This window comes from Oryx dammah, unplaced genomic scaffold (assembly GCF_014754425.2).
Source record: "Oryx dammah isolate SB20612 unplaced genomic scaffold, SCBI_Odam_1.1 HiC_scaffold_24, whole genome shotgun sequence".
Lineage (NCBI taxonomy): Eukaryota > Metazoa > Chordata > Mammalia > Artiodactyla > Bovidae > Oryx > Oryx dammah.
In genome coordinates, this window is record NW_024070208.1 from 21,342,344 (window position 1) to 21,355,645 (window position 13,302).

At 48.1% G+C, this 13,302-nt stretch overlaps 1 protein-coding gene across 3 annotated transcripts in view; it reads right to left on the reverse strand.

Moving 5' to 3' along the window:
* Positions 1–13,039, reverse strand: part of DHRS12 (dehydrogenase/reductase 12) — a 40,952-nt gene extending 27,913 nt beyond the window's left edge. The window contains exons 1-3 of one of the 3 annotated variants that reach the window (XM_040266974.1): positions 12,900–13,039; positions 2,143–2,276; positions 27–109 (exon numbers count right to left, since the gene is read on the reverse strand). In XM_040266974.1, the coding sequence (XP_040122908.1) occupies positions 27–109; positions 2,143–2,276; positions 12,900–12,955 (273 nt within the window). In that variant the 5' untranslated portion in view covers positions 12,956–13,039. Of the gene's footprint in view, positions 1–26; positions 110–2,142; positions 2,277–12,899 lie in introns of those variants that run through there. The other 2 variants (XM_040266975.1, XM_040266977.1) reach the window with 2 other exon arrangements.
* Between the last annotated feature and the right edge of the window lie 263 nt (positions 13,040–13,302).

Genomic DNA, 13,302 nt, shown 5'->3' on the forward strand with positions numbered 1-13,302 from the left:
CCCGCAGGAGAGGCACGGCCGCTCACCTGGTTCCCGCTCTCCTTGATGATCTCAGCTCTGGCACCTTCCGCTCGGCTGTGATCTCGACAAACCAGGTGAACTGTGCCACCTGGTGGAATTCAAAACAAGCGCTGTGAGGGACAGCCACAGTGACAGCCCTGGAGACGTGCTCTTCCCAAGGCAGGATGAACACACACGGGCTCACAGAAAGAGGACCTGATACGGAGACTATTCTGGAAAATCTGCCCAGACGGTCCCCACAGTCAGAGCAGCAGGCGGAAAGGAGAGGGTGGTTCTGGAATCCGTGCCCCTGCCTACCTGGGCTGACGGTGCAACTGGGGCAACGTCCTGATTTTCTTTAAGGGTCTGAATACACCAAGGATGAGCTTCCCCCATGGCTCAGGTGGCAAAGAACCCAGCTGCCAATCCAGGAGACCTAGGTTCAGTCTCTAGGTGGGGAAGATCTCCTGGAGAAAGGAATGGCAACTCACTCCAGTATTCTTGCCTGTTGGATCCCACGGACAGAGGAGCCTAGCGGGCTACAGTCCAGGGGTCACAAAGATCAGACTAAGCACACACACCCGCGTACATCAAGGATAAGAAGGGTCAGTCTTGGTCACACCCACATCCCTAGCATCTCATAGGGAACTTGACGCTGGTCTCAACCCAGCTGCCCTTTAGACCCACCTGGAAAGTTTTTAAAGCTCCCGGCCTAAGGATGGTTTAAAAGCTCCCCCAGGTGGGTCTAATGTGTGGGGAGACTAGAGGTGGGCAGAGTGAGTGACTGGAGGAAGCTCTCCTCAACACTTCATTCATTCACAGGAGAGCTGAAGTCCCATCCACATGGCAGTTGTTTTCTGATTAAGAACAGTAAGGGGCTCCAGTTAACCCTAGGCATCCGAATCACCAGTGAAAACAAAAAAACCCACAAAACTTGGACACCTGGTCCCTAGTTCCTGTCTCCTCAATGAGAATGGGGGTGGGGGGATGGGGGTGGGAGAGAGACTGGGAATCCATCGCAGTTTGGCCATGGACCCTAGTTGAGAACCGAGCCCCCAGAATAACGGAAGGAGGGGGTGTGTAGTGAACTTCCTTCTTCCTTCCTACTGCTCCTGGTTTCCAGGAGCCCAAATTGAGAAGCCCCTAACATGTAGCCAGAATTTAACAAATATTTACTAAATGGGTGAATCTATAAACGGCTCTCAAGACTATTCCAGCAGAAGTCACACCATCATCAATCAAGGCTTATTTAAAGGGGAATGCCTTGGCTGCGGCAGGTAAGACATAAGCATTATGGACCCTGCTTTCTTCACCTAAAACACCCAGCTTTATTAAATAGGGTCTGTTGCATACGAGGCTGCAGGCAAACCACATAATAGCCCCTCGGCTCGATCCTCCTCCCAGCTCTTCTGAGTACCTCCCAGTTGCTCAGATCCAGTTAATCTTCCCCCTGCTTTCACAGATAATTACATACAGCTCCAAATGGCACAATACTCCCCTGGAAAATGCCTAACTTTGGAGGGAAAAAAATCTCAAGCATCTTGAAAAGTGATAAATTCCAAGGTTATTTCCCCGACTTCTGCCAGAACATCCATTTTTCCAGGAGAAGGGGGTCTGGAGAGGCATGGCTGACTTTTCTAGCCACCACAGTACTGTTGAGTGAGCCGGGGCAGTTGAGCTGATGCAGAGAATTCGGCATTTACCTGGAGGAAGACTTCAGCTGATTGAATAATGTATGGGCACCCAGAGAGCCTCTTTCTAGATCCAAGCTTAGGGAGGAGAGAGAAGAGGCAGGTTCCAGCTGCTCAAACTCCAGAGAGAAGGCGGCAACAGAGGATGAGAGGGTTGGATGGCATCATCGACTCCACTGACATGACTTTGAGCAAGCTCCAGGATATAGTGAAAGACAGGGAAGCCTGGCATGCTGTAGTCCATGGGGTCGCAAAGGGTCAGACATGACTGAGCGACTGAACAAGAGAAAGCCGGCAGCTGTGCCAATCAGCACGGGGTCCCTGTCCAGGGCGCCTGCCTGTGCCGGCGGGGGCATTCCTGACCCATGTGTGACACAGGGCCCTCTCCCCGGCGTGGACCAGCCACAGGCTGCCCTGGGGCCTAGCACACACCTGACTGCAGACTGCTCACCTCGCTTGGCGATCTCCATGGCGGTCGCTCTTCCGATGCCGCCGTTCGCCCCGGTGACCATGAAGGCTCTTCCGGGAACTTGAACCTCCAAGTCATCAGGGACAAAGTCCTTGGACGCAGACTCATAGCCACTCCTGGCAGCAGCAGACCCACAGAAAGAATAGACATTAAGGAGCAGGGAACACAACCTCCTGCAGCGAGAAGGCCAAGTCCTGGGCGGGGCGCAGTGCTCTCCCCATACATCAGACAGCCCCTTCTGCCCCGGGACCCCGCTCTCCTCCCTGGTCTTGTGAACACCACCGTGGAAAATTCTCAGCACCTATACCATTAGCTTCCTGAACTTCTGAAAACACCTGGAGATTCCAACAGTTTGGCAGCCTATTTTTCTCTGTCTCTAATACCAGGAGGTACCCTTGCCCCTTAAAACATTCTCTGATAGATTTTATTATTTTTATTTTTTGGCCTTTTCCCCCACGTTGGGGCAAATGGAGAGGAGCTCAGGAGACCAAGAGCATCATGGCCACTGCACCCCAGGACAGGTGTCCCTCCCCAGGCATAGAAGGACCACAGCAGAGCGGGGAGATGTGCAATTTGGGAATGAGGAGGGGCAGGTGCAGTTATGTGAGGGCTGCACCCCTTAGAGGAAGCAAGGCTCCTTCAGGGCCACAGGGTGTGCGCGGAACACCTTGCGGGGGCGCCGTTCAGGACATAATGATGGCCCATTTGTATCTGCATCAGGACAATTTCTGCCGGATGACAGCAAAGCACAATGAGAAGGAGGTGCTTTTTCCAATTGGCCCAAAGGTGTCATATTGGCCAGAAACAACTCTGGGGGTGGGCTTCCCTGATGGTCCAATGGCTGAGCTCATGCTCCCAATGCTGAGGGCACTTGTTTGATTCCTGGTCAGGGAGCTAAGTTCCTGCGTGTTGTGTGGTGTGGCCAAAATAAATAAGTAAAATGAAGAGATAAAGAAAGAAAGAACTCTGAATTTTTCAACTGCCTCTCTCTGCTCTTTGAGATTCCTCGTCTATCTTGACTGTCCTGAAAGTGAAAGTGAAGTCGCTCAGTTGTGTCCGACTCTTTGCGACCCTGTGGACTGTAGCCTACCAGGCTCCTCTCTCCATGGGATTCTCCAGGCAAGAATACTGGAGTGGGCTGCCATTTCCTTCTCCAGGGGATCTTCCCAACCCAAGGATCGAACCCGAGTCTCTCGCATTGCAGGCAGACGCTTTAACCTCTGAGCCACCAGGGAAGCCCTTGACCATCCTAGTAGTCAATATTTCCTGGTTACAGAATCGGCTGGGGGAATGGGGCGGGATTGGCAGGAGAACCCTGAGGTCAGAGCTCTCCCCACAGACCGGCAGGCTGGGGGTCTCAGCCTGTATCTCTCACCCAAAGAGCTGATTCCCTGCAACATAGAATGCAACTCTTTTCCCCTGAAGGTTCTGGAAGGTGCCTGGTGCCCTTCCCATGCCCTGTTTATGCACAGACTGCCAGCAGCTGGTCTCCTGCCCCACACCCTAGGATAGCACAACTACCAACTACATGCCTGGACACCGGTGAAGAGAGCCAAAGAATGTTTATGAGCTCAGGTTTGGTCTGAAGTCATTGCCACAGGGGCGGTCATTGCCCCTGGTCTCACAATCAAGAGACCAAGAAGAATGTTTTTGCTGCTGTTCTCACCATCTGGAACTCTTCCAGACACCCAGGGCAGCTTTTCATCGCCTCGGCTGTGAGCAGCCCACTTAGTGGGGCAAGCAAGACTTCTGACTGTTCCAAGGCTTCCTGAAAGGCCGACTTGAAACTGAACGTAATCTCAATCATAAAGCCTTTGGATCCAACAACCTGTATTTAAATCTCAGCTCTGCCTCCTAACAGCTGTGCCGTCTCATGTGTTGTTTTAACCCTTTTGGGCTCCAGTCGTTTCATCTGCACAAAGTAGCTTCTCACAGAAGCTACTTCTTGGGCAGCGTAGGTGAGATAATTACATAAAGCATCTATCATATGCTTTGAATAAGTTAAGAACTCAATCCCAGGTGACTCAGTGGTAAAGAACCTGCCTGACAATGTAGGAGACATGAGTTCGATCCCTGGATCAGGAAGATCCCCTGGAGAAGGAAATGGCTACCCACTCTAGTATTCTTGCCTGGAGAATCCCATGGACAAAGGAGCCTGGTGGGTTATACAGTCCATGGGGTTGCAAAAGAGTTGGACATGACTTAGTGACTAAACAACACAATAGTTGCTATTATCATTACTAGTATCAATAATAATATTAATATCTTTCATGTTCAAAACTAAGCTCATTTGCTTGCTCCCTGCCCCTCCCCTCCCCTGCTTGCCCACTTAGTCCTTCAAATCATTAGGGACTCTGAGAATAACTTAAACTATAACCAAAGATGAAGCTGGAAGATTTGTTTTGCCTCACGGGTGGATGTCCCAGAATCACTGTGAAAAGATTTTCTTGCAAAGGAAAAGAGGTTTCTTGGAAAGAACCCAGGATCAGGGAGTCAGTGACAGGGGCCCAGGCAGGAGAAGGCACTAGTGGAGCAGGAGAGAGAGCTTTCAAGAAGAGCAGGCCACAGAGAACACACCCCAGGTAAATGCCGCACAGGGACCAGGCCCCAGGCCCCGTCCTCCCCGGCAGGAAGCTGAGGGACTTTTCTCCCACACAGCTAGAGGAGACTCTAGCCTCTAGGTTACCACGTTGATCCTATTAGGGAGTAAGGTTTGCTGAGGGTGGCTCCTGTGGATTAAACATCTTCCTCAAACTCCAGGCTGTGAACCAGCTGCCAAGTGGGTGGAGCCAGGCTGGCCTACAGGACAGGTCATAACTCCCTTTGTCCTCTGTCTTCAACACTGGGATTCCACCTTGATCCACCCTGATCCAATCCGATGTTAATAAGATTTAGGTTTTTTCTTATCCTCCTGCCCTCTCTTTTTATTTTTATAAACTCCTCATATCAGTTCTTATTTTTCAGATGCATAGAGAGGTAAATGACTTAGCCAAGACCATGGGATGGTAGGTGATAAAGCCCACAGGGGTTTCCATGCTCTCTACACTGAGCCTAGGAGTGGAGCTCAGCCTCACCAGTGGTGCTCAGAAGAGTGGTCCCCAGACAGGCAACATCAACATCACCTAGGAATCTTTCTACAGAGCCAGAAATTCCAAGGTGAGGCCCAGCAATCAGTGGTTTCAAATGCCCTACAGGAGACTGATTCGAGTTGAGCAATCACTGTACTTAGTGTTTCCTGAACCCCTGAATATAAGAGTCACCAGGAGGCAAGGTCCTCAGCACGCTTCCCCCAATTTACCCAGTATAGAATTTGCTAAGGTTCCATCCACACCTGCTAGGTGCTTACAAGTGAGTTGCTTTTTAATTGCCCCTGGTAATTCTTAGGTTCAGACAAAATTAAAGAAACTATGACTAGATCCTGCTGCCTAGGGGCCCAATATAAGGAAGCTTTATAAAAATCCTGGTGTGCCAAGAAAAAGCATTGTAAACCCAAACTACAGACTCTCATTGGAATCAAAGTAAGGTATTGTCTTTCCCTCCAATTCACAAAATGCACAACAGCAGGAAAAACCACCTAAGCTTACACCCCTGCGCCAAAGAATTGATGCTTTTGAACTGTGGTGTTGGAGAAGACTCTTGAGAGTCCCTTGGACTGCAAGGAGATCCAACCAGTCCATTCTGAAGGAGATCAGCCCTGGGATTTCTTTGGAAGGAATGATGCTAAAGCTGAAACTCTAGTACTTTGGCCACCTCATGCGAAGAGTTGACTCATTGGAAAAGACCCTGATGCTGGGAGGGATTGCGGGCAGGAGGAGAAGGGGATGACAGAGGATGAGATGGCTGGATGGCGTCACTGTCTCGATGGATGTGAGTCTGAGTGAACTCCGGGAGTTGGTGATGGACAGGGAGGCCTGGCGTGCTGTGATTCATGGGGTTGCAGAGTCGGACATGACTGAGCAACTGAACTGAACTGAACTGAACCCCACAAAAGAGTCTGGGGAGAGACTTTCAGAAGTCTGCTTTCCCGTGGGGCAGGAAGCTGACTCAAGCTCTTGATGCTGCATTCTGTATAACCTGGAAAGATCCCGCAAATGGTGGTCACGATGAGTACACCCCTTTGAAAGAAAGAGGCGGCCATTGTATTCACCTAAATTCAGTGGGTCGGGGTTGACAGCTACACTGTTGCAAAGAAAAGCCAATTCTGAGTCCTTGATAGATCTGTTTATTTGACTTTAACCTTCCTTTCTCATTGCTTTTGTTATAATCATACATTATGACCTGTCCTTATTGTTGTAGTTTAAATTATACAAGGAGCCCTGCCCCTCTGCCTGAAGAGATTAACACAGACCTCCTTCCAGGAGATATCTGCAAGATAATGGTTTTTACTTCCTCAACTCCTCCCCTTCTCTGTCCTATAAAAGAACCTCACACCCAGACCCCAGACAAAATGGTTATTTTGAGACATTAGTGTGCCATCTTCTCTGTCAGCTAGGCTTTCCAACTGTATTCCTTGCCTCAACACCTGGTTAGTGGGCCTGTCATTTGACAAGCAGACGGCAAGTGGACTCAAATTTGGCTTAGCCAGCCCAGAAGCCTTGCTGCTGGTGGCTACCTGGCCCCGGGTATGAATCAGGGAATACTGGGGCAAGGCTTTAGCAGCTGCTGGAACCATTTGTCCTGAGGATCTTCCCTTCAAGATTTCCTTATGTGGCACCAGCTTCCCCAGTGCCTGGCAGTTGAGGCAAGAAACTGACGTTGATGGGACTAAATTTTGTAGGGTAAGTCTCTCCAGTGTGCACACTGGAAACATACCCCCACCTCAATTTGGGCTTTTCCTTTAGAGGACAAGCCAGTTTGGTTGGGGTACCCTGTTGGGGAGGGGAATTGTTGTTGGACTGTACCTGAGCTGGAACTGGTTCACTGGGGAACTAGTTCTCATGGGGGTAAGCCTATCCTAGTTGGAATTAGTTCATTTGTTTTGTAGGATAAGTTTATTTACCTGAGCTGGGAACCTGCTCAGTTGGAACCAGTTTATTGGGGAACTAGTTCTTGTGGGGTAAGTCTACCCTAGTTGGAATTATTTGATTTGTAGGATGAGTTTGGGAGTTGGGGGCCAATCTGTTGGTGTATCAATGCTGCAATTTTTTTGTGGAATTTTTTATATTGGAATTGCTATTCATCTTTTGTGTTGTGGTGTGGTCATACTTTTAAAAATGGGAAGTATTCCATCTATAAATGGGAATTACTCCAACTATCTTGAAGGAGAGCCCTTTTGGGTATATATTGGATAAACGGGCAAAATATAACTGTAAGCCTATGACTATGCTGCTATAATAGGGTGTAGACCCAACATATGTTAGGATCAGAAGAGCAACGGACCCTGAATGGCTCACTCAACTATTAAGCAATCTCACAGTTAGAAGTGTTTTGCAAAAGAGCAGGGAAAAGAGATGAGATTCCATATGTAGAAGCATTTATACTATTGCATCAGGAGAAAAAGGAGTCAGAGGACTGCCCACCTTATCGTGCAGAGGTCTGAGAGAAAACCCAACGGGGTACACAACGGGGTAGACAAAAGAGCTTAAACAAAATTTGAGAGATAAAACAAAAACCAACTGAGGATCCATCACAGTTTCTAGAAAGGATTTATCAAGTTTATAGGTGCTACACAGATACAGACCCTGAGGCCCCTGAGAATGTAAGGATGATAAATATGGCCTTCATCAGGCAAAGTGCTCCAGAGATTAAAAAATTACAGAAACTAGATAGTGTGTTTGAAATGAATCCTTCTCAGTTAGTAGACGTTGTTCTTAAAAGTATTCAACAGCGGGGAACAACGACAGAAGCAAGGAGATGCAAAACGGAATACAGGTTTTCTGGTAGCAGCACTAAAACTGAGTAACCTAAGGTGGGCTCGCAGTGGCTCAGTGGTAAAGAACCTGCCACCAATGTAGGAGATGCAGGTTTAGTCCCTGGGTCAGAAAGATCCGCTAGAGAAGGAAATGGCAACCCACTCCAGTATTCTTGCTTGGAAAATTCTATGGATAGAGGAGCCGGGCAGGCTACCGTTCATGGGGTCGCAAAGAGTCAGACGCGACTGAGCGCAGATGAAACCTAAAGGTAGGCCACCACTGGGGAAGGACGAACATGCCTGCTGCAGTGAGGAAGGACAGTGGAGAAGAGATTGCCCTAGACTATGACAGGAGCCCGGGCCACGCCGACAGTGGGGAACAAACTGATTGACTCTAATTGATACCACTCTCCTTTGTAAATTAAAGGCTCAAGTAACCTTTCCCCAGAACAGCTTGACATCAGGGTCCCACCAGGGCCTTTTTGATCTCGTGCATTTGGGGACTATGGCTCCAACTTGGGAAGCTTCAGCTCCATTTGGCGGGGCTTTGGCTCAAATTTGAGGTGTTCTCCCTGTGAAGGGAAATAAGGTGCTTTGGACAAGGGTCACAAGCCTAGTGGGACTAGGAAGTCACATTTGGAGCAGTTTTGCCATTTGACTCTGAAGGTGACTTTCTGGCTGGCAAGGTTTTGGTCTGACTCGGTTACTTTGAGCACAAAGACTTCTAGTACTAACTGCTTGAGCTAAAATGGGAAGCACTTCCTCTAAGGTTCCACTCTCTTGGGAAGTTTTAAATGACTGGCTGAATGAAATCTAGGGAAGATCCTCAAAAGTGTTTGTAAATAGATTACCAAAATGGAAAGCCATGGGTCCTACTAAACTAGCCATAGCTGATATTTAGAGCCTAGCAGGAATTTTGGAACAGACCTTCTCCGCTAAGCTAACTCTCCAACATAGGTAAATGGGTATGTCAGTCCTTCAATATCATTCAGGTAGCCACCCAATTCTTTGAAGAAAAAAGAAAAAAAGAAAACTGTCCTTGTTTTAGGACCAGAAGTATGGTTCCAAAAAAGAATCCAAAACCCACTAATCCTTTTACCACTCCCAACACCTTCCTTGTTTATCTTAAGAGGAAGTTTGTAAGTATTAATACAACATAGCAATTAAACAAGAACAACAAAGTATTATAAAGGGGAAATGAAGTTATCCTGAGAAAAAATTTTATCTTTGCAAATGTTCTACCTGGTCTTCATGGGAGCCCTTATCTCCACCATCTTTTTAAAATGCAAATTTTTTAAAGAGAGTAATTTGGACTTGCTTTCCATAAACATTAGTAAAAAGAGTTTAGCGATCTAGACAAGTGAACTTGATTTATTCCATCTGCCAGAAACCCAATTTTAATCTGACCTCTTTTGCAGACTGATGGGTTTTACATTGCTGTACCCAACTCAGGGCTGAAATCTTAAAATGAAAACAGAATTTGGCTTTTCTCTGTTAGAAAGACAAGTTTTGTTAAGATGTCAAACTACCTTTGATAACAGATTTTAAGTTCTTTACCTTTTAAGTGATCTACTCTGCATTTGCCTTCGAAATCTTTTATTGTTACTTTGGCTAAGTGAATAACTATTGTTTCACAGTGACTTATAATCCTGTTGTGTTTAATACCCTTTTGATGTTGTTTTGACAAAACTTCCCAAATCAAATTATAACAGTTTCTTTGACCTCTAGCTAAAATTTGGATGCTTCAAAGGGCCTTTGAAACACCCCAAAGAAACATTAAATTCATTAGGTTCATTTGGTATGTTAAATTACAATGGAAAGTCTTATCAAATGAGTAATAAATCTTAGGTTATATTTTATGGTAAATGATATTCTAGAGATTATATGAAATTTTGATGCGTCCTGTTAAAGTATTATCGTCATAATTCTGGTTATTATCTGAAAGTGTGGCATGTCACAGCAGTAACCTAGGTGCTTTAAATGTGGCTTTTTAAGTCTTTTTGTTATTATAGATAGTTATGATTTCACTTTGTTGCCGTTGCAAAAATGCCTCCCCTTCAAGAAGATTTATAAAAAGGACTTTTGGATAAATGCAAGTAATTCTAATGGCTTCATAAAGCCGTTAAGAAAAAGGATTAGTTACAGGGGAACTGAGTGAACTGGTAGATATGGTTACAGTTTTTGTGGTTTCTATATAAAGAAAATTACGGGTTTAAATCTGTTTCCCAGGGGTAAGGAAAATCTTTCCCTTAAACTAATTAATCATTGTTCTAATTTGGTCTTTGTTTTCAAATTGTTTGTGCTTTGTGCCTCCTTGATGCACTGTCATTGTCCATTTCACCAACTGCATTACTTATATCTTGTCTAATTTATAAGATTGTTGTCTCTTACAATACCCAGGGTGTAATCAGGCCTTGAACAAAACTTACATGGCTAAAAACATAACATAAAAATCATTTTAATAGTGTAATTCTATGTATGGGAAGAAGCAATGGGAGGGAAAATGTCTCCTGGATCATAATCAGGCACAAGATCCAGAGAATCTTTCCTTATTGATGGGGATCGAATCCGAAATTTAGCAGGTAGAGTGGCATATCAAAGAATTTTTTCCTGATCTGAAATGAGACTTCCAGCGCCGTGGGACAAGATTTGATCATGAACTGTCTCCCAAATACTGGTCAAATTCTTGACCAAGAGCTAAGAAATGGAATATTTCCTGCCGTATCAGTCATCTGCAACTGGGGGCTTCCAAAATGAGCCAATAAGCCCTGAGGAAACTCAGCCTATGAGAACACAGGATTAACTGCCCCCAGATACCTGAGGGTACATATCAAGGAAATAATTTTAAAGAGCCCTGACTGTTGCATCTTCCCATACATAGAAAAGCCCTAAATTCCTAAACTTAAGATGCTACCTCTGGGTTTGAAGTTCAGTATGCTACAGATATAAAGTGGACATTTTCCAAAGAGGAACGAAGAGAAACAAATCTCAACATCTGGAACACTGGCAACTAGCATGGATGGCTGCGAACACTCCCTGAAAGATCCATCTGATGAAGCAGTTAGCACAGTCATCACCCTCTTTTTTCCAAGATTGTTGAAGGGACAATGATAGTGGGAAATACTGCAGGGAAAAGCCAATTCTGACTCCATGATGGATCTGTTTCTTTGACTTTAACTTTTGTTTTACATTGCTTTAGTTATTATAATCCTACATAATGACCTGCCTCAGGGAACCCTGCCCCTCTGCCTGAAGGAACACATCCCTTCCCTGAGGTTGGCCATTCCAGGAGATACATACAAGATAATGGTCTTGACTTCCTCAACTCTAACCCCTCTCTATCCTGTACAAGAACCTCACATCCAGACGCGCAGCAAGGTGGTTATTTTGAGACTTTGGTCTGCCATCTTCTCGATTTGTTGGCTTTCACAATAAAAGTCATATTCCTTGCCTCAACATTTTCTCTGTTAACTGGTCTGTGTATAGCGAGGAGACTGAGCTTGGACTCAGTAACATTTCCCACATTTTCTGCAGCACTGCCCCTAAGGAGGGTCTGCACTTTTTCAAAAACACTTCTGCAAGCCGAGAACAGCAGCTGTCTCCCCTTGGAATGATGCCTGGAGTCCTCAGACGATGGAAGTTTGCCCAGGTAGCCTTGCTGCTGCTGCTGCTAAGTCGCTTCAGTCGTGTCCGACTCTGTGCAACCCCATAGACTGCAGCCCACCAAGCTCCGCCGTCCCTGGGATTCTCCAGGTATGAACACTGGAGTGGGTTGCCATTTCCTTCTCCAATGCATGAAAGTGAAAAGTGAAAGTGAAGTCACTCAGTTGTGTCCGACTCTTTGGGACCCCATGGACTGCAGCCTACCAGGCTCCTCCGTCCATGGGATTTTTCAGGCAAGAGTACTGGAGTGGGCTGCCATTGCCTTCTCCCAGGTAGCCTTTGGAACTGATAAAAATACTGATAAAACTCTTAGGGCAGGGAAGAGAGGAAGTCTCTTAGAGAAGAGGGTTGCATAAGAGAAGAACCTGCAGGATTTTTTAAAAAATAAAATATCAATCTAGGCCCCAGTGCACATCAATTGAATCAAAATGTCCACTGGGAGGGCCTGAAAGTTGATATCCTCAACAATTTTCTGCCGGTGATTTCTGGTTTCAAATAGGGATGAGAACCACTGGGAGAGACTAATTCTAAGATTAAAAACCACCTCTCCACCTCCCAGAAGTGGCCACCCCTCAAAGACCACAGTGAGGGGGCGGGTCGACTGGGGCATAGCCAGGGTGATCACGGGGTGAAGGAGGGGGTGTGTGGCGGGGACCATCAAGCAATGTTCAACAAGCTCACACTGGACGCGTGGTCTACACCCGCCCTGAAACTCGTGCCCGGAATGTTCCAGCTGGAGGGAGCGGTCACAGTCCACAAGCCGCATTTTATTAGTAAGCTCAAAAACACACCCAGGAAAGTACTAGGCGGAATCTCAACTAGCAATTTAGAACTAACCCCTTCAGACAAAACAGCCCCAAGAGACAAGAGCCAGAGCACGCCCAAGCTGGGCGTCCAGGGAACGCCCAGGAGGCTCGCAGACCCCTGGGCCGCGTGACGTCAGTGGGTGGGGCCCCGAGAGTACAAGCCCCGCCCCCGGGGCCAGCCCCGCCCCTCGGGCGCGCGCCGGGCCCAAGAGCACCCCTGGGTTGGGTCGCAGCTGCAGCAGGTGGGCTGCCAGCAGGCGAGCGCCTCCGTCGCTCGGTGGGTCCGAGTGATCGCGGGGGAATAGCGGGCGCGTTCCCGCTCATCCCGCCTGCACGCGCCGAGGCGGGCCGCATGACGGCCGGCCGGCTTGCCCGCCCCCGGGCCCCGGGCGCCGGCGCGGTACCCCGCGCACCCTTACTTGGTGTATTCGCGCAGCCCCTTGGCGAACCACGCGGCGCTGCGGTAGAGGAGCATGGCGGGCCGGGCGCAGCACGCAAAGTCCCGCGGCCCCGCGCTCCCGGGCCCCCGCCCCGCCCTTCCGGGCCCGCCAGCGGTTACATCATCGCAGTTATGTAAACGCGACGGCCTCCGGGGCTGGTCCCCACTGGGAATGCGGCCGGGTCTCGGTACGATGCGGAACCCCGCCCCCGACGCCCCAGCCCTGCCCTGCCGCGGCTCTGGAGAGCGCCCCACTCTGCCCTGGGCCTCAGAAGGCAGCGGGGAGGGAGGACAGACCCTGCAGGAGGTCCTCATGGGGGTGGAGGCCGGCGTCAGTACCTGTTGGGGGTTACCCGCCAGCTGAGTATCACTGGGACGCAGAG